Source organism: Patiria miniata, unplaced genomic scaffold (assembly GCF_015706575.1).
Source record: "Patiria miniata isolate m_02_andy unplaced genomic scaffold, ASM1570657v1 HiC_scaffold_25, whole genome shotgun sequence".
Taxonomy (NCBI): domain Eukaryota; kingdom Metazoa; phylum Echinodermata; class Asteroidea; order Valvatida; family Asterinidae; genus Patiria; species Patiria miniata.
The window spans coordinates 4,005,677-4,033,410 of record NW_024037064.1 but is presented as its reverse complement, the minus strand read 5'-3'; the positions used below and the strand labels follow the sequence as shown (position 1 = coordinate 4,033,410).

Sequence of the window (27,734 nt, the reverse complement as noted above, 5' to 3'; positions counted from 1 at the left end):
GAAAAGAATCTTTGCTGTCACAGACACATATTTATTGATTTTGTTATCTTGTTATTTACCAGATTTCTATTTTATTGATGGATGTATTCTCTAAAGGAGTATGGAATAAATGTCTTCTTGAATTGAATTGAAGTGGATTTTGTGTGTGTGTGTCAGTGTGTGATTTTTTTAAACATACATGTGTAGGCCTACATGTAAAGACATTTTTTTTAAAGTTTTGTTGGGAGAACAAAATCAAATTTGTTGGGAGCACTGCCAGCACATCAATTCTTTGCAGTATTTTATTGGTTTTTATTCTCAGTTGTCAGATCTGCATGTGCACATGGAAAACTGACTTTTAATTTCCACACAATTATGAAAGTTTGTGTTGATGAACATGTACATGAGAGAAACTTACGTTGTAGGGGAATGGTTCCCTTGTGTTGTCCCTCATTGCTGCAGATGACCACTCGGTCGTTCCAACAGTCTGCCACAGCAATTTTACCAGGTTGAGTAGCAGTAACACCTTGAGTCCCATCAAACTGTCCTGGACCACTTCCTCTTTTACCAAACTCACGACACATCTCCCACTTGCCTTTGACTGCCAGCTTGCCCAGATTGATGTCACCAATCCTCTGACTGGGGATGAAGCTCAGATATGAAAGCTTGGGATCAATCTGGGGAGAATTTTGACTCTTGAGTGATTTCATGTCTTTGCTGATGATAGGGTATAGGGACAAAAAGTCACTGTCAGATGCAGTGTTTATGACATCCTGAGCTGTACTGAAGGAATGTCGTTTACTCTTTAGCATCATTGTCAGTGTTGACTGATGCTCATCATATGTTCTGTTGCGATCCTGCTGGAGTTGTTTGATCTCTGCAATCATCTTTGTTTCTTTAGTTGTTATCTCAGCTCTCATTTTATCCGCCTTGTCTTTCACAGCTTTCACAGTCTTTGTGACGTTCTGTGTGAACATCTGCTTAGCTTGTGATGAAATGGCCAAAGCCTTTTGAAGTATTTTGATGCCGGTGGTGACATTTGGAAACATATCTTGCAGTGACTGTTTGTATTTGAGAGAAGCCTCTCCAGAGTCAATGTAGTGATGTTTTGGTTCACGGTGGTCTACTACAGTACAGTCTTGGCAGATTAACTCTTCACATGTCTCACAATAAAACCATTTCACTTTCCCCTTGTGTTTCTGGCATTTAGACTCATCTTCTTCTTGTGTTGTTTTTTTCACTGAACTAATAACCACCTTTTCTTGGAGTGAGACCTCGTCAACTATTCCCATCAAATGGAAATTTGTTTTCAGGCCTTGAATGCGTGTCTCTGGAAGTACTGTCTCCCGTCGACATACAGGGCAAGGAATCTTAGGCTGACCCGCATAGCTACTAGTGTAGTATATCTCCAGACATTTCTGGCAGAAGCTGTGCATGCAATCCAGCACCTTGGGCTGTTTATATTTGTCTGCGCATATGTCGCATTCAAGATGGGGGCTGATGTTCTTTAGAGCTGTAGCCATTTTATCTGTATACAAAGAGTATTTAAAAGAAAATGAAATGGTTATACATGTAATACAGAAATGTAACTTCTTTAATACTGCACTGTCTGTGTGAGTTTCATACGGCCTAAAAAAACCAAATTTGATTTTTATCCACTTTCGAACAAGACATCAATTTTGTGTGTGTGAGAATTTCCTGTCAAGTGACTTGTACTGGTAAGCTAGCATCACAGGATGCAACTTCACACTTCATTGATTTCGCCTTTTTCTACTGAAGAGCCAGTTCGTGTAAATACTTCATATAAGTGTCCACGCTCAAAAAATCGAATTTTTTTATACTGTGTGAGATGAAAGGACTTTGGGAGCAAGTAACTAAAAGAGACTTTTTAATCCGATATTTTGCCCGTTGCCATGGTTACGGGCCATTATGTGTTTTGGCCATTTTTCGGCAATTTTGAGGGCTGCAAAAATTCATTTTTTGCATTATTTTCAAAGGTCATCAAGCCAAACTGCAAAGTAATGTCACAAAAGTAACTATATCACGACAAAGTATCATCCTTACCCTAACAAGAAAAAAAATTAAACACTTCCGAAAAATCTCCTTTATATTATTTTTAGGCCCTATAATACAGCATGTTTTTACAACTAGCAAAATTGCATTTTTTACCCCTTTTTTATCCCTCCAAAATGGCACTTGCCAGGGCACTCAGAATAATTTCCCTTCGGCTATGGTTAGTTCAGACATTGGTCTTTTCATGTCTGGTGAGAAAATTGTGTTATCGTATGGCCTTTATGCAGTAGCGCTCCGAAAATGGTAAATTTCACAAAAACCTTAAAAAGTGTATTTTCAGTGTTTTCCTTTGTTTTGGGTAATAAACTTGTATAATTGGTATTGTTCATTAATCTAGCACATTTTCACAAACAGAATCAGACTGTTTATCATTTTTAGACCATTTGGATGAATAGTAGGTAGTGTACTTCCCCCCACACCTGGCTAGGCCCCGCCCACTCCCCTGTCCACCAAATTTTGAACGTGTATGTTGCATAACGAAACAAATGTAAATAAATAATATGCAAGTGAACACTTCAGAAATAACAGAGTTCCTTTTCACAGCCTCCCCTTCCCCCACCCCCGGGGGCATTGCTTGGGGTTGAGGGTGGGGTGTGACCACCCACCAATAACTTGGCATTGTCAGTACAATCATTGTCACATGGGCAAATCTCATGTGATTGCAAGCCGCAATGAATAATAATGGCCATATCCATTGTCCTCTGATTGAAGTGCACCATTATTCAAATGATGTCCAGTCCTCCCCTCCCAGCTAGGCCCCGCTCCTTCCTTTGCCACCAAATTCAGATTTTGATTTCTGCATGTATTTGCCTAAATTAAATTGTAAATATATACTAGATATCAATTTGAAAGTGAACCTTTTATGATCTACACCAACAGCCGTCTCACAATACCCCCTTCCCCTGCCACCCCCACTCCCAAAGCTCAAAGATAACCACGCCCTCCCCAACAAGTCAACAAGTACAATTTTGTTGAGATTACTTACATGCATATGGCCTTGGGGAAAGTCTGAATTATGCAAGGTGGCTTTTTTACAACACGGGGCAGCTTGAAATATCCGAAAAGTGAGGGGGAGAAGGGGTGTGTATGTCGCGGGGTGGGAAGGGTGATCTGGACACACGCAATGTACGCTGTACACATTTGTTTATATTGCAAGCTACTTTGGAATTACAGTGAAAGGTGTGGTGAACAAAATGACGTTTATTTTATTATTTTCAAAACGGAAAAGATCTGTCGATTTAGAGAGCAACTAACTCTGATTTGTTTATATTGAAATACATGTACTTTAAAACAACGATCACTCCAGTGAAAGCTCCGAGAGAACACAGCATCAATTTGATTGCATGAATTTCACTCTTACTTGACTTGGCTATATACATGTAGTTAGGGTCTGAAGTATTTTTTTAGTGGAAGTGTCCTCCAAATTTGTATTTGCCTGATCAACATGAAGTTTTGTGGCACCAAATACACTTCTGTAGTGTGCTTATTATTACCATGGCAACCGTTGTAAAGACATCGGTGCTCATAAACTAAAGTCAAAAATACTTCCATTTTCAAAGCCTATCACGGAAGTATTATCCTATGACTGAAATTCATGGCTATATAATTAACAACAATACATGCTCAGTATGTAACGTGGCCACCATTGGTGCGAGAAGCGCATTAATTTTCACCTCTCAATCTGTACCATTTTGTTTGTTTTGATGTATACGTTTCTTATAGTTATTACATGAATCAATTGCAGAGCATTAAATAACATCACCACAATTGTGTATATTTACTTTAGTTTTGCCAATTCGGGTTGAAAACCCACACATTTTTGCAATAAAATCAGTAATTATAAGTCCCTATGGCAGTGACAGTGGATGCATACAATTGCTTGACTGGGATGAATGTTTACACAGAAATACAGAAACTATGCCCAAAATGTTATCTAGACAAGAGTTTGGAAAAATATATAAAAAACACCTCTAGTGGTAACAGCAATAGAACCAAGAATGTCATATTATAGAGTAATGGTCAACCAATATTTTCCTGCCAAATCGGTTGTAGGAAAATCGGTCAAAGTATATGCAAATCAACATGGGATCACAGTGTGCTGTGCCCCTCCCTTTCAGAAAAAACACACAAATACCCGCCAGAAAGGGATAAAATCTGTAAGCACTTGTGGTTCAGTGGGGAAGTTGGTTTGTTTTTTTAATTAACACATCAACAAAACATTCCCTGCCTGTATAAAAAAAACCCCTGTAATTTATAAGCACCAATACATTTAGATTGCTTGCCATGTAACAATGGATGCACCACAGAAGTGTGGCCATGTTGACTGCTGATGACAGTTTGGAAGAGACTCAAAATGTCATGCTTATTACGAAATTACGATTTTGGAGGGCATAGCAGCACCCATAACGGTACTATATTCGACTTTATATGTGCTTGATCTGACCATATTTACACATTCAATTCAATCAACCAATATAGAGGCCATTTTGAGTTTCCACTAGAGTGATAGAAGTACATGTATTTTAATATACAAATATGAGTTATTTGCTCTCGTAATCGCCATTTCACTTCTCTGTATTGAAAATAAAAAATAAATGCAATTGTGTTAAAAAAAATTCAGCATTATATACATGTACCACGTACATGTATCATGTACATGTACATGTATCCATATTACACCCCCCCCCCGCGCTTTCCAGATATTCCAAACCACTCCCACGTTGACAAAAAAATAGCAAAACCTACACAGTGTATGTAAATATGTGGACTTTCCGCAAGGCAATATGTAACCTCAACAATAATACATATTCTGTACAATTCTTTGGGAGGGGAGGGGTAGTTGCTCATAATGAGCACTGGAGTAGGAAGAGGGATGGCAGGGGTTGGGCTGTGAGACGGGTACGCCTGTTGGTGTAGATTATGAAAGCTTCACTTGCAAATTGACATCTATTTAAAATATTAATTTAGGCAAATACATGCATAAATCAAAATCTGAATTTGGTGGCAAGGGAAGGGGCGGGGCCTAGCTGGGAGGGGAGGACTGGACATCATTTGAATGATAAGTGCACTTCAATCAGAGGACAATGGATATGGCCATTATTCATTGCGGCTTGCAAACACATGAGTTTTGCCCATGTGACAATGATTGTACCGACAATGCCAAGTTATTGGTGGGTGGTCACACCCCACCCTCAACCCCAAGCAATGCCCCCGGGGTGGGGGAAGGGGAGGCTGTGAAAAGGAACTCTTTGTTATTTCTAAAGTGTTCACTTGCATATTTACATTTGTTTCGTAATGCAACATACAAGTTCAAAATTCGGTGGCACAGGGGGAGTGGGCGGGGCCTAGCCAGGTGTGGGGGGAAGTACACGACCTACTATTCATCCAATGGTCTAAAAATGATACACAGTCTGATTCTGTTTGTAAAAATGTGCTAGGATTCATGAACAATACCAATTATACAAGTTATTACTCAAAACAAAGGAAAACACTGAGCGCTACTGCATAAAGGCCATACAATAACCCAAAATTTTCTCACCAGATATGAAAAGACCAATGTCTGAACTAACCATAGCCGAAGGGAAATTATTCTGAGTGCCCTGGCAAGTGCCATTTTGGAGGGATAAAAATGAGGTAAAAAATGCAATTTTGCTAGTTTAAAACATGCTGTATTATAGGGTCTGAAAATAGTATAAAGGAGATTTTTCAGAAGTGTTTTTATTTGTTTCTTGTTAGGGTAAGGATGATACTTTGTCGTGATATAGTTACTTTTGTGACATTACTTTGCAGTTTGGCTGGATGACCTTTGAAAATAACGCAAAAAATGAAGTTTTGCAGCCTCAAAATTGCCGAAAAATGTCCAAAACACATAATGGCCCGTAACCATGGCAACGGGCTAAATAAAAGTTTAAAAAGTCTATTTTGGTTACTTGCTCCCTAAGTCCTTTCATCCCACAAAGTTTTTAAAAATTCGATTTTTTTGAGCGTGGACACTTATATGAAGTATTTACACAAAATTACTCTTAAGTATTCACTTTCTTAGAGTTTAGGCACTCTCCTGAAGACGGTCAGAGCATACTGACCGGAACGTCGAGTTTATACCTCTGGTTCTTTTCAGAACCATTCTCTTAGTTGAGAAATTATTCGCACATGGTGTTTCCGCAAACCTTTCATTATTAAGCTAGCATTTAACCTTATTCAAAATAACTGACACTCTTTTCTTACCTTCTTTGAATTTCAACCAAATCACTTGAATACAAATCTTTCCAATTTGACGTAGAGAGCACAAACAGTTGAGGCTTTTGATAGGGCGGATCTGGTAAAGATGGCGCTGGACAAACACAGCATCGTCATCAAGTCGCGTGACATGGTTTATATATAGAACTTGGGATTTTTGTTTTGCTCCATACATGTACATAAGTCACACACCTACAATCTGTATATCTGTTTATCTGTGTACATATTTACTTGACACTTGAGTTTGGGATCTAAGATAGGCTCATGCATTCTATCTACATGTACATTATGCACTTTTTGTTAAATTTCAATGGCATGCACCTCACTATACAATTCCACTCAGTTTTTTTTTTCAACCATCAAATAAAATCAGATTTCAAAATATTTCACACACGAAATTATTTTTTTATCTTGTGCTATTAATACTGATAAAGAATTTTCAATCTATTTGAAGTTATCAATTTGACCAAACCAAAAAGTTTCAACTTTACGTTTAAATTGTCCCTGCAAATTAAACATATACGTGCTACTGGGGGAAGTACATTTGGGTGTAATGGTGTACACTGAGGACAATGAACAACAGAATTGACTGTACATAAGAGGACACTATGTCCTCAGTTGGAAACCATCACAAATCAAATGAGAGGAGTTGCCAAAAGTTACCCAAACAAAAGCCATCAGAAGGACAGTGGGAAGTCCTCAATCTACACAAACCTTTGTGGGAGTGTGAAAAGTGCAGAGTTTTAGAGGAGGGGAACCAACATAATGTTGAAACAGTGTAGCAAAACTACATTCTTTGTGAATGCATATATTTGTAACCATATTAACAAAACTGTCATCCTGTCTGGCTTATTTCCAGGGTGTGAAGGGCAGCACCTCAAACTCCCTTGACAACGAGATGAGACAACTCAAGGAACATGGTCATGTTCTTGGCAGGATTCATCCTGGTTTCTATGACATCAGGAAGAGATTGAAGGAAGATCTTGAGAGAATGTTGGCTGAGAGACGATGAGGAGTCAAAAAGATGACGGCCGGTAAACGTCTCAAGTCAAGTAAGAATGAAAGTTGTCTGGAAATAATCACTCCATCAGCTAGATTTGATGACTAGTGATCCTACATGTACTTAATATCTTGGAAGCTTCATGTTAGGGCTGTCCGGTTTGAATCTTGTGAATCTTTGCTTCAGATCCTACTGCTTGTTTTATTTTCTATTGTCCCCTGGTTCGATTCCTGTTTATTCCCAGGTGTGACCTCAGTTATCCTTGAAGGAATCGAGTAGTCTTTGGTTCAGATCCTACTGCTTGTTTTCTTTTTTATTGACCCCTGGTTCAATTCCTGTTTATTCCCAGGTGTGACTTCAGTTATCTTTGAAGGAATTGAGGAGTCCACTCACTTAAAGAGAATTTGAATTTTTTTTTAGAGGTTTTCCACTTTGTTTGATGCAATGAGTGTGAATAATTGTAACCTTTAGAGGGGGCAAATCCCAGATCTGATTCATGTACAGTTCAATATCTTGTTTGTTTGTTTGCTGACATGTTTACTCTACACTTGAGTTTGTAACTTGGACCTGAGTTAGGATATTTTTTGTACTTGCATACGTGTACATGTACACATACACCATCAGGTTGCAGACTAGTAAATAAACTGCCATAGACCCCAGTGATAGATACCCCACTTCCAAAATTCAGGGGAAAATACTCACAACTCTCCAAGGTGTATAAGACACGTCAAATTAAAATTGATTTCATCATCTGCATTTTGTGTTCAATTTTTTTGTGGTAATACGATGACTTTTGTGAGAAATTTCCATCCAAAGATGATCACCCCTAGAATTATAGTCCAAAAACCCATCGCCATTTTGAAAACTGATGCCTATACTGGATTGCAAAGTAGAGCAATTTTAGGGCTTAATTCATCCAAATGACACAGAAATACAAGCTTGCAGTCCTGTTCACGGCTTCCACCTTTCTAAAAAAAATTTAACAAACCTTCAAGTTCATGGCCCACAAAATGATGATAGCAAAAAAATGAGGGTGTACAAATCGTGATTTGGCCGGCGTAGGCAATTTTGGGCCTATTTACTGGCCTGCAGCCTTCAGTGTCCATACATATGTGCATTGTACATGTCATTCCAAAGTTGTTTCATCAAATGAGGTGTTCATACATGTACCTGTGCATACTTTTTCCTTCCATTCTGTGACATAATGTATTCATTTAATCTCTCATTGTTTGTTCTGTTTGTAAAAAAGTCCCGATGAACAAGTTTGGATTTCTATAGAAGGTGTTAATTCCTTTGACCTAGCTCACAAACCAGCTTCATTCAGAACTTTCAGTTGTAAAATTTCCAACCTGTCTGAAGAGTTGTTTCATGTCAATCTTTCATATGAGTGTCCACGATCAAAACTTGATTGTTTCAACCAAAGTGTTTTAAAATCCGTACCAGGACCATTGCCATAGTAACAGGGCATGTGTTTTGCAATTTTGGGCCAATTAACGGGCTCATTGCAACTTCATTTTCGGCCAATTTACAGACTTGCTAATAATACATTTTGTTGCCTTCTTTTGAAAGGCCGCCCAGCCTGAATGCAAACCAATGTCACAAAATTAACTATATCACTACACAGCCTCACCCTTACATGTATGAACATTGTACTTCTTAAAATTCATCATCTTTTAAGCCTTAATATAGCACATGTTTTCACAACTAGAAAAGTTGCATTTTGAACTCCATTTTAACCCCCCCCCCCCAAAAAAAAATGCAAGTTGCCAGCTGGGCTCTCAGAATACTTTGCTGTTGGTTGTGATCAGATCTTTGTATATTTATCTTTTCATATTTGGTGAGAACATCTTGGGCAACTGCATACTCTTTCTGCAGCATCAATCCAGAAATGATTTTACAAAAACCTATGTTGAGGTTTTTCCTTTCTTTCTAATTCAAATTGAGTACCAAAAGAAAATATCCTAAATCTTGCAAATTTCTACAAACCCAAATAATTTGTCAATTACTTTCAGACGAGTGCCACCAATTCAGATTTTCTTTGCTTTTTTATTAAGAGTTAATTTTTTTCCCCGTGGACACTTATATAAATTACTTACATGAAATGACTCTTAGTTTTTGTTTTCGATAATTTTCTCTTTCAGGTGATGGTACATGTACACAATAAACAATGAAGATGACACCCAGGTCAGTCAATCCATTTATAATCTTGTTAATAAAACCTTGCATTTAATGTTGAGTAAGAAATTGGCATTGAAATAACTTTGAATTCTTGTTGTCATTAAGTTCTGACTTAACAAACTATTGATAACAATAAAGAAATGGTTTTGGAAGTTTTTCATTTGGAAAATGCAAAGAGTGTGAACAGTGGTAAGCTTTTAAGGGGGCGAATCCCAGAGAGATGGCACTGGCAAACACAGAATCATCATCAAGTAACGTGACATGGTTTATATATAGAGCTTGGGGAGTTTGGGGGACAAGTGCTGGATGCAACAGACATGTACAGTTTATTAACTTGTTTGTTTGCTGACATGTTTACTCTACACTTGATTTTGTATCTTGGACCTGAGATAAGTTAATTAGTCTTTTCATATTTGGTGAAAAAATCTCCATTCTGAATGGGGACCATTCAGAATTTTCAATGTTTTAAAATTTCGAACTTTTTTCCAAATTGTGGGTGGGTGGGTCAAGCTAAATAATTGAAAATCGAAATTCACTTTCCATGGAAAAAGAAAAAAAAAGAAAGATAGATCTTTTGACTTGCCTGAACTACGCGCAAGCGTTCCGATATCGCGATGTGTTTCTTTTCCAACTTCGTCCCCTGTATGTACTGTACATGTACGTCATGTACGTGTATATAAACCCACCGTGGCATGAGAGGGAGGTGGTTTTTCAGTAGGCTTGGACGCCGGGCGTTTGTAGCGGTTAGGCCGTGCAGAGGCAGCAGGGTACCAGGTGTACTAGATCGGCTCTATAACACGCCGTGGTCGTCGATTACCAATCGCTATAAAAATTGGTCAATTCAAACACTGGACTCAAAGACTACAAGGACCGCAGCCTGTGATGTGATGTCTGCCCAAACCTGATGTTTTTCTTTCGCTCGTACCCCCCGCCCTACAAACAGGGCGGGGGGGGGGGGGCTACGAGTGAATGTTTTCTCAGCTACCTCACTTGACAGGCACAACCTCGTATGTCACATGTCATCCACCTCATCCAGAAAACGACAAAACCACGGTCATCTTTGTGGCTCCCAAAACTACAACCTGTCATTCCCAACAGCATATCAGCTGGCAAAACACAAGAAAACTGAAAGTCACCAGTGCAAAAGAGGAAGACCGACAACTTCACGCCGTTACTGAACTAGACACACAGGGGAATACATGTTCATGTTCAAGTATATGTACATGCAAGTGCATGTAAATGTACAAGTTCAGTTTTTTATTAATTGAAATTGGGGTGGGTGGGTGGGTCAAAATTATTTGGAAAAAAAGTCGAAATTGTAAAACATTGAAAATTCTCAATGGCCCCTAACATCTTCAAATGAGTGCCAGGCGCTGTTGGCAATGCATTCATGTGGTCCCACAACTCTCCCTTTGTAACGGTTGAGGGGGTACTTGTGCAAGGAGTCCATACCCAGAGATGCTACCCTTGATAAAGAGCTGTAGAAATGCCACCAATGTCACATTCTGTTTTTGATAGTCTGTGTTTTCAGTGTTTCAAGAGTTTGCCTGTATTTTCTGTATTCACGTTTCATCACACATTCAACATTTAAAACAAACCAGTACTGGCGCTCATTATAGCAGCAAAATGTCTGGGGGAGGAGTTGCCTCTCCCTGCTGCCCCAGTGGATGGTCCACAGGAAAGTAAATCCCATTCGTCAATACTTGTGTAACCGGTGAAATATTTGAAACATATTTCAATGTTATCTTTTTTAGCACCTTTGGGTTTTTCCTATTTCTACTGAAAGTTTCTTAATATTTTATATCCCAATAATCGGTACGCGGGATTGCTTTTTCACAAGTTTTGGATTGTTTTCATGTTTTCAAAGTATTGAAATTATTATTATCTTCATTGTTTTATGTGCATGTTATATTTTTGTTCACCACTGTGAGCATGAGTGAGAAAATCTGTCCTTTAGCCCTGGGTGGGTCAGCCACACATTCCAAGTTTCTGGAAAAGTAATTACCTCCAGGCAGGAGGCCTGACTACATGTACCTCATTATTATTCATTAGATAGACTCTAGCTTTTCTACACTAGTTACTTTGTTCATTATCACCCCCTTCTCTGTTTATTCATAATCTCTATGTGGTCTGCTCAGGAATGTGAGGCACTGGCCAACATCCTGTGGTTTAGTTTTCTTCAGTTCAGTCTTTAACTAGCCACCAACAAGAGCACACACATATTGTAAAGTCTTGTAATTTAAAGAAAGTTTCACAGCGCTGGCTGCACTTTGCTGCCATGCGGCCACTGATGAGGAATAAAAACAGTATATTTTCCATCTAAACTTGAAGAGCCTGTTGTCCCCGGTCACACTTGTTTTTATTTTTTTATTCTGCATGCACTCCTTAATGCAGTCAGGTTTCAAGAGTGATTATGTAAGCAAACTACCCACCCAGCAAATAAACAATGGACGTCATTTGTAATGATACTTGAATGGCACATTACAAAGGTCAGAGGTCACAGGCACAGGAATGATGTCCCACTTTGGACCCTCAATGTCTAGAATGACCCATATTAGTCATCAAGTGAAGATGACTAACACGGACCATATTGCATGGTCAGGGTTCCAGCTGGCAAATTGCAAGGCACAGCCAAAGTTAATTTGTAGGGAAACGAAAAAGTGATTTTTAAAATCCTTTTCACAGAACAGATTCTGAAATAAATTTGTTTGAATTTCTATGAAAAATGGCCAAAGAGGCAATAATTGTCTTATTTATATCATCAGTTTTTAATATAAATGCAGAAATATCACAGGCACTCAATAATTAAGGGAGGGAGATTCATCGCCAATAGAGGGCGCTGTGACATTTTTAATTGCTGGGGATCTGATGAAAAGGTGAAACCATTGACCTTGTCTTTTTGCTATGAACACTTGCAGACTGGTCCAAGAAATCTGGAATTTATTTGGCCGGCTGGACCTCATAAAATTGTTTGCGTATTTATGTATCAAACAAAGGTAATCCAGAAGTGGAAATTTGGTAATTGCCGAAACTTGGGAAAAATTAAAGTTATTCACACATTCAACCACATGTGATAGTTACAGCAAATTCCACAGTGGTGCATTTCTGTTGTATGGTTCATCTGAGTTGTGGGATTCTGTTGGATTCAGGAGACTTCACTTGGTGGGTTTCTTTGGGGTTGGGGTTTTTAAATGCAATAACAATATAGATATTTTAAGACATGATTTTTCTTTTTAATTGTTAGATGAAGAAAAGAGCGACTACAAAGAACTACAAAGAGTGGTGGGTGAATTCTTATTCTGAATAAATGAATGAATTTATTTCTGCTCATTTCATTTCTAACCATCTGATTTTACAAGTCAATTTGAATATTTAAATGTTACAACAGAGTTTGAAAAGTGTCATCAAAATGTAATAATTCTTTGCTGAGACTCAAACTGTATAAGGGGGTAATTCTTTCCTTTCTTTTGAAGTTTGCTGGAATTGCAACCAAATAAGTAAAACAATGAAAACAAAGGTATGAAATTAACTCTGAAAAGGCAAGGAAATTTCAAGGAGGCAGTCAGGCCAAAATCAAGGCAACGGAGGCCTTAGATTCCTGAAATTCAATACCATTGATTTGAACATTTATTAAAATGATTGGCAACCTTTCACACTTGAAGAATTGTTAACCTTCAAAGAGAAATAATGAAAAATGTCCATCAAGATAATCCCTTGTGAGTAAAGTTTACACAAGCTTTTATTCTGTGAATTCAGACAGGAAACCGAATTAATAGGATAAGTATTTGTGCTCATCTTTAACGGACATTTTGATGATTAAATGATCATCCACATTAGTGTTTCATTGATATAAATGCAAATGTACAAAGCTTATAAATAATAACAATAAACAGGATTTCTATGAAAAACTACAAAAATGGAGAAAAAAACTACAAAATTCTTTCTTTTTTTTAAAGAAACTGAGTGAATATAAAAGACAATTTTTTTAAGTGATCTTAATAAACTTTCATAGTGATGGGTATGCTTAAAGGTACATTGTGCATAGGATCATTTGCTTTTTGCGGGTTTTTTTCCGAAGCAACAAAAGTGCTCAATATTTTAAGTAGGTTGCATAACAAGCATTCTGTTCAAGTCTTAGCTGAGTGGCTACTATACATTTTGGAGAAAACAGAGAAAACATAATGCACAAGTCTTTGGATATGGTAACTGGATTCTGTAGGCACCCCATTTTGAAACCACCTTCAATGTTGTATTCTGACAATACCATTTCAGGTGGAATTATTTCACAGGGTATTTGTTACCAGTCCTATCTTCACTTTGAGGTTTCTGTCATTAAATCGGTAGGTGCTTATCTGGGTTATTGCAAATGATCTTACATGGCTTTAAAAAGTGAAGTTAACAGAAATACAGAATAATTGATATTGTACAGGCTGTAATTTCCATTATCAGAAAATGTAATGTAGAAATAGCACAGAATACAATGAGTAGATTTATGTTCTATTAGGAACAAATTGAAGAAAATACATAAAGGGAGTTTACAAAGTCTTGTTGTGACTACTAAGATCTACATACAGTGGTAAATTGTTAAACACTAAAAAGTCTACTTGAACATTTAATTTTTACAATAAGATTGATACTTTGCAAACAAATTCATAATTCTTTATTTTTGCTGAAACCCAAACTGAAGTGATGATTTTTTTTCCATTTTCCAGTTTTCTGAAATGGCAACCAAAAAATCCAAAACAATGAAAACAGAGATGTGCAATTAAATTCTTGAAAAGACAAAGAAATCTATTTGTTTTGTAAGGAAAATAATTGAATTAGAAATGTGCTATTTGTGTGGGACCTTTTCAAGGTGGCAGTCAGGCCAAAATCAAGGCAACTGAGGCTGTATAGCTTTCTGAAATTCAGCGTCAGTCGAATTGATTTCTAATCATTCAAACTGAAGGGATATTTGACAGTCTGAGAAAAAATGTCAACAAAATTTCAAATCAAGATAAAAACATTCTTGTAAACATGAGTCTTAATTCTGTAAATTAAGACAGGAAACCAAATTAATTTTCACTCATCTTTAGCAAACATTAACAATGAGTAAATTATCTTCAATATACATGTAAACGTGTCGTAAATTCAAATGCGTAAACAGAAACTGCAAAAAGTAACGTAAAACTGAGTAAATAAAGGCTTATTGAACAGTAATCTGAGTACTAACTATTGTGCTGAACGTACATGCTTAAAATGAATTTAAACAACATGTATATCACAAAATACTTCTCAAGGATGAAGTGCTTGTAAAGCTGTCTCAAAAGTTCTATTAACAAAAGTACAATATATAATGGATTACATGTAGATATTCCATTAGGAACAAATTTCAGAATTCCACCGAGTTTAAGAAATCTTTGCTATGTTTTCAGCTTTGGCTAGTACTATTTAAAGCCTCTCAAGAAATAAACCTCATGAACACTGTCAACACAATTCTCCATTCTGTGAATGAAGATCTGAAACCACATTAATAGAACGAGCTTTGTCACTCATCTTTAGGATACATTTGGACTGATGGCAATTTACATGAAAGCAGCGTTTTATTAATTAAATCTGTACATGAAACTGTAAAAAGTAACACAAAATTAACTGAGTGAATAAAGGCTTCTCTTGAACATTAATACGCACGTATTTGAACTGAGTAATGCAGAATGTTGAATATCAAGAACGAAAAGATCCTAAACATTTCTCAATTCTTTGTTGTAAAAGCAGAATATGTACAGCAACTTCCATCATCAACAATTTAACAATCTTAATTGTGTTTATGAAATCTTGGCTTTGTCCCTAGCTTTGGCTTCTGGCTTCATGATTTTTGTCCCCTGATGTAACTCCAGTGCAATATTGGTCCATTTTCATTTTCAGAGACACCAAGTCCTGTCACACAAGGCCAATGGATGGTTGGTGTATTTTCACCGAGTTTGAATGTGGAAGGATTCTTAGGAATCTAGTGCCAGATATAAAGCAGAAGACACAATGAAGCCGGGGTTTCATAAATACCACAAAAAGTTGGTAAGTATTGGATAGATTTATGGCGAACCCGGGTGAGGGAGGAGTGTTGGTGTGAGAAGGCGGGGGTCATTACATTCAAACACCTCAACACCAACTAAACTCCCCTCTCCTTTCAAATTTACCATTTAATTCAGATTCCAGTCATTGTACAAATTATCCCAATCAAATCAAATGTAACTGTAGTCAATACACTGTTTATATAAGACTTTGTATAGTAACAAAATGTAATTGATGCACTGTTTATTTAAGAATTTGTATGGTAAAATGGTTCACATCAGAGGGATCTGGCAGTTTGGATTTTTGAGGAGAGATGTGATATGAGTGGGACATGAATGTTGATTGGTGCTGTAATGACTGGACAATTCCATCCTCAACATTTGCTGTTGGGATGATGATGATTGCTAGTCAATGTCATGTTGGATGACATCACACCTTGTGATACATCTTGATTGAGTTTTCATCTGCCACTGCCAGCTGGCTATCTGATTTGAATGTCATTCCCTGTGGGAAATACAGACCCTGAGCCAGGCAATCAAAAAACCTGCCATGTAGGTCATAGTGGTGAATATGACCAGTGCCAGACACACCTTGGTCCACTGCAAGGTAGATGCCTGAGCTGTCACAGCATACACCCTTGCAGTTCCTCACTGGCTCACCATTAATGGTTGGATTAATGGTCAAGATTGTTCTACCTTTGCTATCACCAACATCCACTTTCTTTGTGTTCCATCCACTGACCACAACTCTATCAATGTCGTCGTCAACAGCCAGGAACCAAGGTGGAGTCTGCACTGGTATGGTGCGTAGGATCTCACCATCAGTGGGGCTGTGTTCAGTCCACACCATATTGTAGGTGTCGCCTACTAAGATGCTATTCTTTGTTACTGCTAGACTCGATAGGTTCATTTTTGTCTTGTCTACCTGATGCTTGAGCACCGTTGGAAACTGCTTTACAAGAATGTTGTCTTTCATGTTGAACACCTTGACATACTTGCTTCCATCTTCCAACACGAGCAAGCGTTGCTCAGGATTGTGGATGGCTGCAACTGCCACTGGACCTGTGGGTAAAGAAGAACTCAAATGCAACATACATTGTATGCACAGTATATAAATGCACTGTCACTATTCTGAGTCCTCATGAAATATTATACCAATGATAACCTACCTATATTAATGAAAACATGGCCTGCCTTAAAGCCTGGTCATGTAGATTTAATAGGCCTGTAGGCATTGTGCAGTCTTCAACCACCATACATGTATAATTGTGAATAACTGCAATGTCTTGGAGATACAGTTTTGCAAAGTCTTTCATAAAGTTGATGCACTCTCTGTGCTATTCTCAATGTTCACACATCAAAATAGATTAGCACTATATTTACCAGTATTGTTTTTTTATAGCAATAATAAGGTTGTTCAAGTTTCAAATGAAGCATTAATTGACATAAACCCCATTTTTAGTCATCAAATAATTGTATAATAACAAACTGTGTAACAATTTAGTTCTTGCAAACTTTAGGACACCTTTCACCAAATGTTCGAAGATTGGTGCTTACATCATAAACTAACAAGTGAAGAAAAAAAAAAAAGTTGAAGCATATTGTTTTTTGGGGTAATTTAAGGTCAAAGGTCATTTCGTAGCGCATTTCTCTGTGCTTCATGGTATGATTTTGGTTTTATTTTATGAAATGGAGGTCATTCAAAGAGCTTTAATATGATGTACAATTTGGCTTTGTATATGCTATAGTTTTGGAGATACAAGTATTGAAAGTTCGGAGGTCATGCTAATTAGTCAAAAGTTCGTTGACCCGTATCTCAGAATCTAACAAGCCAAACTACAAAAAAAATCAGTTCTGGGGTGTTCTCATACAGGCCAATCATCACACCAAATCGTTTCAATCTGTGAGGGTCGGGTTCAAAATCGTGTTGAATTGACACGGAATGACACATTTTTGAGAGTCAAAATTTTGACCCAAAAAATTTGTTCTTGCAAGAACAACACACAAACGGCCAATTTGTCAAGGATGGTTGTGTAGACGTTTTTATATTGACATACAGATCCTTGTCATTTGATTGGTGAAACTCACATCACGTGATATGCGTTATTGCTCCCATTCACGCCGGGGCTCAGAAAGTCCCATTCGCCCATGGGGAATGGGAAATACATTGTACTATTCAACCGTTAGGATCATTCTTGTTCCATGACGCGGTATTTGTATGCAAATGCATGCTGGTGTGCGCATTCAGCGTAGCGTCAGCGTTAGGTTCAAACATTTTCGTGAAGGGGTGGTTTGGAAGAAAGAAATACATTTTCCACCAATTTTATGTTAAAATAAAGGTTCAAATGTATCAAATATGTCAGGATTTATTCGTCAGGTATATAAAACAAATATTGAGTGGCTTAAAATTGTGAAATCGGAGGAATATTATCGCTTGGTAAAATCTGGACTTTTCCATTTCACGAGGCAAAGAAAAGACCAGATTTTATCTTGCAATAATATTCCTTCTATTTCACTCTGAGCCACTCATCAATATATTTGTATAATATACTACTTTTAAATGCTCTTTGTAGCCATATTGGGTGCTTTCCAGGATGTAGTGTCCCTTTAAATCACTTAAATTTGATATGGTGGTGTCATTGTATGATGTCATGTCTTTGTACAACAGTGCATACCGGTAATTGTACACAGTTTTTTCTTCATACCTTGACCCGTTAGGGAGTATTTCCATTTTGTTTTCATGTTGCTTTTAGTATAACTTTGACTGTCAACCCCAGAAGGTCAAGCATCTCTGTGTCAGAATGGATGTCAACCCCAGAAGGTCAAGCATCTCTGTGTCAGAATGGATGTCAACCCCAGAAGGTCAAGCATCTCTGTGTCAGAATGGATGTCAACCCCAGAAGGTCAAGCATCTCTGTGTCAGAATGGATGTCAACCCCAGAAGGTCAAGCATCTCTGTGTCAGAATGGATATGTTGAATACCAATTTTGAAATTCACACGTTGTTGTGTTTGAAATAAAAGCCATGCAGCATTATTGTCAGAAGAACAAAGACCAAACAAAAGGGTGATCTGGATGGGGGCTCATCAGCCCCATCACCCATGGCCTAGAACATTCTACTCACATATGTTTGCAAAGCAACCTTTAAATAAACATTTCTTTCTAAAGGTTACAGACCCCCCCCCAAAAGTTTTTCTTCCATACAAACACAAATCAGTAATAAATAAATAGAAGTTTTGCTGTGCTGGTAGTTTTGTTTATTTTGTGAGTGTGTGTCTGTGTGTGCGGCTTTTTTGTGCCATTTTATTTTACATAGGCCTTTATGTAAACACAACCTTACTGTTTGTTGGGAGAACAAAATCAAATATGTTTGGGAGCACTGCCAGCACATCAATTCCTTGCCATTATTTTATTGGTTTTCATTCTCAGTTGTCAGATCTGCATGTGCACATGGAAGACTGACTTATAATTTCCACACAATTATGAAAGTTTGTGTTGATGAATGTGTACATGAAAGAAACTTACTTGATTTTAGGGGAATGGTTCCCTTGTGTTGTCCCTCATTGCTGCAGATGACCACTCGGTTGTTCCCATAGTCTGCCACAGCAATCTCACCAGGTTGAGTAGCAGTAATACTTAGAGCCGCATCAAACTGTCCTGGACCACGCCCCTCTGTACCAAACTCACGAAACTTCTCCCACTTCTTCTTGACTGCCAGCTTGCCCAGATTGATGTCACCAATCCTCTGACCCGGGGTGAAGCTCAGATATGAAAGCTTGGGATCAATCTGGGGAGGATTTTTACTCTTGAGTGATTTCAAGTCTTTGCTGATGACAGGGTATAGGGACAAAAAGTCACAGTCTGATGCAGTGTTAATGATATCCTGGGATGTCCCCAGAGAATGTTTTTTACTTTCTAGCATCATTGTCAGTTTTGACTGATGCTTATCATATGTTCTGTTATGATCCTGCTGGAGTTGCTTGATTTCTTTAATCATCTTTGTCTCTTGAGTTGTTATCTCAGTTCTCATTTTATCCGCTTTGTCTTTCACAGCTTTCACAGTCTTTGTGACGTTCTGTGTGAACTTCTGCTTAGCTTGTGATGAAGTGGCCAAAGATTGTTCAAGTCTTTTGATGTCTGTGGTGAAATCTGGAAACATATCTTTCAGTGACTGTTTGTATTTGTGAGAAGCCTCTCCAGAGTCAATGTAGTGATGTTTTGGTCCACGGTGGTCTACTACAGTACAAGCTCGGCAGATTAACTCTTCACATGTCTCACAGTAAAACCATTTCACTTCACCCTTGTGTTTCTGGCATTTAGACTCATCTTCTTCTGGTGTTTTTTTCACTGAACTAACCACCTTTGCTTGGAGTGAGACCTCCTCAACTATTCCCATCAAATGGAAATTTGTTTTTAGGCCTTGAATGCGTGTCTCTGGAAGTACTGTCTCCCGCCGACATACAGGGCAAGAAATCTTAGGTTGACCTGCATACCTGCTAGTGTAGTATTGCTCCAGACATTTCTGGCAGAAGCTGTGGACGCAATCCAGTATCTTGGGCTGTGTGTACCTATCTCGGCAGATGCCACAGTTAAGATGGGAGCTGATGTTTTGTAGAGCTGCAGCCATTTTTATCTGTATTCAAAAAGAAAATGGAACAGTTACTATAAGAGCAATGAAAAATACTTGAGCAAAACATGTGCCTTCACATTAAAGATGTACATGCCCATCCGAGTTTCATCTGGATAAAAATTACATGCTCATGTATAACGTTTCTTGTGAATTGCTTTTTTGTAGCCAGACAAAAGATATTCACTTTTGAACGAGATATCAAATAAAAAAAAATCTCTTTTATTTCCTTTTGGAATTCCTGTTCAAGTTTTGAAGAGCACTGAGAGTACATCCTTAATTCTCTTTTGAAATGATTTCAGATATTGAAATGGACAAAACTGTATGCAAGTTGCCATAGTTTTTCCACTTATATGACTGAATAGGTTTTTGTTGGAATATTACTTGTGCGTACACTTCGTGTTTTGAAGTCTAAAGCCGCAATTCCTATATCAGCTAGCCTTTAACCTCATTCAACAGAACTGACAATATTTCCTTACCTCTTTTAAATTCCCAGTCAAATCACTTGAATACAAAGCTTTCCAATTTGATGTAGAGAGCACAAACAGTTGAGGCTTTTGATGGGGTTGATCTGGTAAAGATGGCGCTGGACAAACACAGCATCGTCATCAAGTCGCGTGACATGGTTTATATATAGAGCTTGGGATTTTTGTTTTGCTGCATACTTCTACATGTACATCACACACTCGTACAATCTGTATCAGTTTATCTGTGTACTTACCTGTACTTGACACTTGAGTTTTGGATCTTAGATAAGTTCATGCATTATATCTACATGTACCTGCTGCACTTTGTTAAATTTCAATCGCGTACACCTCCACACATTTAATTAAACTCAATTTTTCAACCATCAAATAAAATAAGTTATCAATATATTTCCTCAATTTTTTTCATTTTTCACACATGATGATCATGAAAAGGTCTTTTATTTATGTGAGATAAATATTGATATAACATTTTCAGTCTATTTAAAAATTATCATTTTGACCAACCCCAAAAGTTTCAATTTTGTGTTTCCATGCAAATAAAATACATACTACTTGGGGAAGTACATTTGGGTGTAATGATGTACACTGAGGACAATGAACAACAGAGTTGACTGTACATAAGAGGACACTATGTCCTCAGTTGGAAACCATCACAAATCAAATGAGAGGAGTTGCCAAAAGTTACCCAAACAAAAGGCATCAGAAGTCCTCAAACCTTTGTGGGAGTGTGAAAAGTGCAGAGTTTTAGAGGAGGGGAACCAACATAATGTTGAAACAGTGTATCAAAACTACTTTCTATGTTAATGAAAAACAAATGCTGGAACCATGGTAACATAAAACTGTCATCCTGTCTGGCTTGTTTCCAGGGTGTGAAGGGCATCACCTCAAACTCCCTTGACAACAAGATGAGACAACTCAAGGAACATGGTCAGGTTCTTGGCAGGATTCATCCTGGGTTCTATGATATCAGGAAGAGATTGAAGGAAGATCTTGAGAGAATGTTGGCTGAGAGACGATGAGGAGTCAAGAAGATGACGGCCGGTAAACGTCTCAAGTCACGTAAGAATGAAAGTTGTCTGGAAATAATCACTGCATCAGCTAGATTTGATGACTAGTGATCCTACATGTACTTAATGTCTTGGAAGCTTCATGTTAGGGCTGTCTGGTTTGAATCTGGTGAATCTTTGCATCAGATCCTACTGCTTGTTTTCTTTTCTATTGACCCCTGGTTCGATTTCTGTGACCTCAGTTATCATTGAAGGAATTGAGGAGTCTTTGGTTCAGATCCTACTGCTTGTTTTCTTTTCTATTGACCCCTGGTTCGAATCCTGTTTATTCCCAGGTGTGACCTCAGTTATCCTGGAAGGAATTGAGGAGTCTTTGGTTCAGATCCTACTGCTTGTATTCTTTTCTATTGGCCCCTGGTTTGATTCCTGTCTATTCCCAGGTGTGGCCTCAGTTATCCTGGAAGGAATTGAGGAGTCCACTCACTTAAATTGTTAGAGGTTTTCCGCATTGATGCAATGTGTGTGAATAGTCATAACCTTTAGAGAAGGTGGATCCCAGATCTGAGTCATGTACAGTTCATTTTCTTGTTTGTTTGCTGACATGTTGACTCTACACTTGAGTTTGTATCTTGGACCTGAGTAAGGTTAATTTTTTACTTGCATACGTGTACATGTACACGTACACCATCAGGTTGCAGACTACTTAATAAATAAACTGCCATAGACCCCAGTAATAGATACCCCCACTTCCAAAATTCAAGGGAAAATACTCACAACTCTCCAAGGTGTTTCAGACACATCAAATTAAAACTGATTTCATCATCTTTCATTTTGTGTTCAATTTTGTTGTGGCAATCCGATGACTTTGTGAAAAATTTCCATCCAAAGATGATCACCCCTAAAAGTATAGTCCTGTAGACCATCGACATTCTGAAAACTGATGCCTAGGCTGCATTGCAAAATGGAGCAATTTTAGGGCTTAATTCATCCAAATTACACAGAAATACGAGCTGGCAGTCCCGTTCATGGCTTACACCCTTCTTTTTCTTTTTACAAACCTTCAAGTTCATGGCCCACAAAATGATGATAGCAAAAATATGAGAGCGTACAAATCATGATTTTTCCGGCGTAGGCAATTTGGGCCTATTTACTGGCCTGCAGCCATCAGTGTCCATACATATGTGCATTGTACATGTCATTCCAAACTTGTTTCATCAAATGAGGTGTTAATACATGTACCTGTGCATACTTGTTCCTTCCATTCTGTGACAAAATGGACTCATTTAATCTCTCATTTTTTGTTCTGTTGGTAAAAAGTCCCAATGAACAAGTTTGGATTTCTATAGAAGGTGTGAATTCCTTTGACCTAGCTCACAAACCAGCTTCAGTCAGAATTTTCAGTTGTAAAATTGCCAACCTGTCTGAAGAGTTGTTTCATGTAAATTTATCTTTCATATGAGTGTTCACGATCAAAACCTGATTGTTTCAACTTGATTGGACTTGGGAGTAAATAACCAAAGTCCTCTAAAATCCGTACCAGGACCATTGCCATAGTAACAGGGCATGTGTTTTGCAATTTTTGGCCAATTTACGGGCTCACTGCAACTACATTTTGGGCCAATTTACAGACTCGCTACTAATACATGTTGTTGCTTTCATTTGAAAGGCCACCCAGCCCGAATGCAAACCAATGTCATAACATTAACTATATCACTACACAGCCTCACCCTTACATGTATTGCACTTCTTAAAATTCATCTCTTAAGCCCTAATATAGCACATGTTTCACAACTTAAAAAGTTGCATTTTGAACTCCATTTTTACAGCCTCCCCCCCCCCCTAAAAAAAAGTGCAAGTTGCCAGTTGGGCACTCAGAATACTTTGCTGTTGGCTGTGATGAGATCTTTATATATTTGTCTTTTCATATTTGGTGAAAAAATCTTGGCCAACTGCATACTCTTTCTGCAGCATCAATCCAGAAATGATTAAAACAAAACATATGTTGAGTTTTTGCCTTTCTTTCTAATTAAAATTGAGTATAAAAGAAAATTTTTACAAACCAAATAATTGGTCAATTACTTTCAGACGAGTGCCATCAAATTCAGATTTCCTTTCCTCTTTTATTAAGAGTTCTTTTTTTTTTTCCGTGGACACTTATATAAATTACTTACAAGAAATGACTCTTACTTTTTGTTTTAAAATAATTGTCTCTTTCAAGTGATGGTACATGTACACAATAAACAATGAAGATGACACCCAGGTCAGTCAATCCATTTATAACTTTTTTAATAAAACCTCGCATTTAATGTTGAGTGAGAAAATGAAAATGGAATTGAAGTAACTTTGAATTCTTGTTATCATTAAGTTCTGACTTGACAAACTATTGATAAAAATAACAAAATGGTTTGGAAAGTGCTTTCATTGGAAAATGCAAAGAGCGTGAACAGTGGTAAGCTTTTGAGGGGTAGGATCCCAGAGAGATGGCACTGGCAAACACAGAATCATCATCAAGTAACGTGACATGGTTTATATAGAGAGCTTGGGGAGTTTGGGGGACAAGTGCTGGATGCAACAGACATGTACAGCTCATTATCTTGTTTGTTTGCTGACATGTTTACTCTACACTTGAGTTTGTATCTTGGACCTGAGATAAGTTAATTGGTCTTTTCATATTTGGTGAAATAATCTATTACAGTTGTATACTCTTTAAACTCTTCTTGATTCAAAACTGGAAAAGTTTCAACGCCCCAAACCCCAAAATATACATGTATTGAGTATTTGTCTTAAAAGAAACTGACTCTATTACATTTTTCCAAACACACATACTTTGTGTATTACTTTTAGACAAACTAATGCCACCAAATTCAGACCTGTTTTTGCTCTTTGCATAATATTGTGTCAAGTGTAAATGAAGACCAATGTGCAAGTGACCATGTTACAAGTTACATCTACACCCCTAATCCCCCATTGCTCACAGTAAGAAGTAACGCTCCTTCCAAAAAGCCATCTGATTTCACATTGGTCACGTTATGAAAAACAGTCTATCATTATTGACATACATTACATGTATCTTTCTCATTAATTTTGAGTTTTTTATAATTTCAATTTCATTTTGAGCAGATCTCGCATCTTGTGGAGCCTTGCTTCATTGACCAACCACCTCGCCCAGACCGGTCACCGTGGCAACCGAACAGCCTCAGGCCCCGCCTCCTGCAGCCATTGGTCAGATCCCCGCTTACCAATTCCAATCAGCAATGAGCGTAGTCGAGGGCAACGCAAGACACCTGTCAGCTTTGTTGTTGTACCTGTCAGTGATCTGGGTTACCCTGTTGGTTCATCAGGGAGTAGCATCTGGGCTTATACACCAGGTAAGCTCAGTTTTCATTTACCACACACTTTCATTAGATGCATGAAAACTGACTATATCTGGAGCATCAAGATAATAGGAGTGTGAAATAGTCTCATATTTTCTTGGCTCGGTACTTAAAGATCCTAATTGAAACACTTAGCTAAAAGATCCTTGTTGATTAAAAAATGCTGTAAAAACAACCCAGAAGGCTACAATAACATTTAAGTTTAGTCCATGAAAATATAATTTACAAATAGACAGCTGTGATTTCTATTAAAACCCAATGGACATACAGGACATGTGGTTTAGAAAAATATTAGTTGTCATCCATTCAAGAGATTATTTTCCTTATAAATGGTAGATTTAAAACAAACTTGTTGTTTCTTCTGAATTTTTCCCCCAGGGAGCAGCGGTGACTGGATCCCAAGTAGCAACTTAGAGGACATACCAGGCACAGCAGCTAACAGGATGCCTAACTTCCCCCATCAAGACACTGTCAAGAGAGGATGGCTTCCAAATGAACAAGTAAGCATCTCACCCCTCCACCACCCCCACTACACTCAATCAGCATGAGTTCAGGACTTGAAAACAGTTTACAACAACACAAGGCAATTCAAGTTGGTTCCAGAGTACACACAGTCCTATTCAATTGATTGAGCCCATTCATTGGTGTTACAGGGTAATCCTATACAACAGCACTGCCCAGCTCACAAGTGACAGTGAGTCGATCTGTGAGGTACAAAGAGGACTGTAGGCTGGCCCTCTGGGACCAGCAAAAAAACTGAACAGCGATCATTGAGAAAATCAAATAGAGAAATCAAAACCTCATCAAGATGTACCTTGTGTATCTCAAGACATTACTGAAATGTCATCATGCTTGCGAGCTCTAACTTTATTGCCCTGGTTATTTCCTACAGACACCTGTCAGCCGGTTTGGTGAGCAACATGAGCCAATGTCTGGCATGCATCATAACATGGCCATGGGAGATGGGGGTGGGGTGACAGCTCATGGAATGGCAGGAACGGTCTGGAACCCTGTAGCCACCATGCAACTTCATGGCATCAATCCAAAGGTGGGTCCTGTCTCAAAGCTTAAGTCCGTGTCAATATTATCAGGCTATATATGTGAGGCATTCTGGCAAAATGAGACGGAACTGGGCACAGGCCGTAGTGGAGGGAAAATGAAAAAAAATGATAGGGCGTGATTTTTGTTGTTCGACGTTCAGATTTATTGATATTCTTAACACATGTAGTCTAAAAATCATGAGTTTTTAAGGAAAGATAATTGGCATCTTTCATTTTCACGAATACAAAAATCGAAACTTTACAGGCCTTTTTCTTATTGATATTCTTATACATGTAAGCATGTAAAACATGTAGTCTAAAAATCATGGAATACAAGAGTTTTTAAGGAAAGATAATTGGCATCTTTCATTTTCATGAATACAAAAATCGAAACTTTACAGGCCTTTTTCTTAGTATTTTGCTTTTTTGACATGTCAATAAATGTAAACTTTATACAGCTATAACTTGTCAAGAAAATGTCCTATTGACGTGCAACAAACAGTATTGTAAGGAGAATGTTATTCTCTTTCCTAATACCTGCAAACCCTTATTTCAACCTCTGCCCAGTTCTGTCTCATTTTGGGGGGTCGGAAATATATAGCAAATATAGTTACACTGACTTTTTTGAGGTTTTGGGTTCGAAAATGCTATAAAAACCAAGAAAAACAATCATTTTCCTGTAGTCTGGTTCCCTGACTCCATTTAAGAAGAAACAGAGCAGTTTACATATATTAGGGAATTGTAAGATCAGGGAACCAGTCTTAGCTGGCTTGTACTCGTTTAAGGTGTGTAATCGATTGCAAACAAGTGCGATGGTCAACTGGGGCCAGTATTTGAAAAAAGCCAGTTTTTTCCAACGCTGATCGGCCGATCAGCGTTGGAAATTGATACAAAAATACCACTTTTCTTGAAAATGACAGTATACCAGGTGCCATGATTTTACAGGATGCTTTACACTGTCATTCACTAACAGTCCAGCAAGGTATTTCAAAATGATTTGGTAGTTTTATTTTTTGAGGTTTGCAAATGTTGTATTTTCCCTTTAAGGCGTGTTGATGCAAAAACAAAAGAATTAAATATTCCCATAAATACTTCTTTTTTTACTTTCCAGGGAGGGGCCCTAAAAAAGTTTGTTGACACGAACTACAAATTCTAAAATAAAAATTTTTTTTTTCATGATTAAAATAAAATTTGTACAACACCATTGCATGTAGTTGGGATATGTACTACCCGCAGTCACCTAACAAAACAATCCTCATTTTTTTACTTTTAATGTTTTTTAATGGAAGTTTGATAAATTTATTAAATTTGCAATTTTGTCTTCTATTTTATTTTCCCAGGTGTGGGGAGCGTGGAGCCAGTCAGTCATGTGACATGAGGACACCTCTATGTCCATTTCTATAGAGGGCGTTGTTCGTCACAGCCGCAGCATTCACAAGCGATAGTTAAGTTAATTAATTTTTCTTAGATGTCCAGTAGCCATAGAGGGCGCCATAGTGCTATCTGGTTTGTTCACAGACAAATAAAGCATAGACCGCCAGTCGTGCGCTTGAAACCTTGATTTGGTAAAGTATGGGCAAAAGGTTTGTTGGCAGCTCGCATATTAACTGCGCGATGCAGGTTCAATGCACCAACGCGCTTAGTACGGTACATAAATTATTTTGCTTCACAAATTATTTTGGTAAA

At 37.9% G+C, this 27,734-nt stretch overlaps 3 protein-coding genes and 1 long non-coding RNA gene across 4 annotated transcripts; 2 read left to right on the top strand and 2 right to left on the bottom strand.

The window, feature by feature from the left end:
* Positions 1–281: 281 nt before the first annotated feature.
* Positions 282–1,519, bottom strand: LOC119732828 (tripartite motif-containing protein 2-like). Its single transcript, XM_038206432.1, has 2 exons — positions 398–1,519; positions 282–310 (listed from the first exon to the last, which is right to left on the bottom strand). The coding sequence occupies exons 1-2, from the start codon at positions 1,500–1,502 to the stop codon at positions 282–284; spliced, it is 1,134 nt and encodes a 377-aa protein (XP_038062360.1). The 5' UTR covers positions 1,503–1,519.
* Positions 1,520–7,152: 5,633 nt separating this feature from the next.
* On the top strand, positions 7,153–14,156 carry LOC119733412. The gene is made up of 4 exons (XR_005271818.1): positions 7,153–7,340; positions 9,430–9,472; positions 12,711–12,748; positions 13,739–14,156. It is a non-coding gene; the product is annotated as an uncharacterized LOC119733412 (long non-coding RNA).
* A 1,471-nt stretch (positions 14,157–15,627) lies between these two features.
* On the bottom strand, positions 15,628–20,139 carry LOC119733411 (E3 ubiquitin-protein ligase TRIM22-like). Its single transcript, XM_038206992.1, has 2 exons — positions 19,038–20,139; positions 15,628–16,575 (listed from the first exon to the last, which is right to left on the bottom strand). The coding sequence occupies exons 1-2, from the start codon at positions 20,137–20,139 to the stop codon at positions 15,944–15,946; spliced, it is 1,734 nt and encodes a 577-aa protein (XP_038062920.1). The 3' UTR covers positions 15,628–15,943.
* Positions 20,140–23,847: 3,708 nt separating this feature from the next.
* On the top strand, positions 23,848–26,188 carry LOC119732827. Its single transcript, XM_038206431.1, has 4 exons — positions 23,848–23,894; positions 24,755–25,002; positions 25,387–25,508; positions 25,901–26,188. The coding sequence occupies exons 1-4, from the start codon at positions 23,878–23,880 to the stop codon at positions 26,186–26,188; spliced, it is 675 nt and encodes a 224-aa protein (XP_038062359.1). The 5' UTR covers positions 23,848–23,877.
* Positions 26,189–27,734: the final 1,546 nt, after the last annotated feature.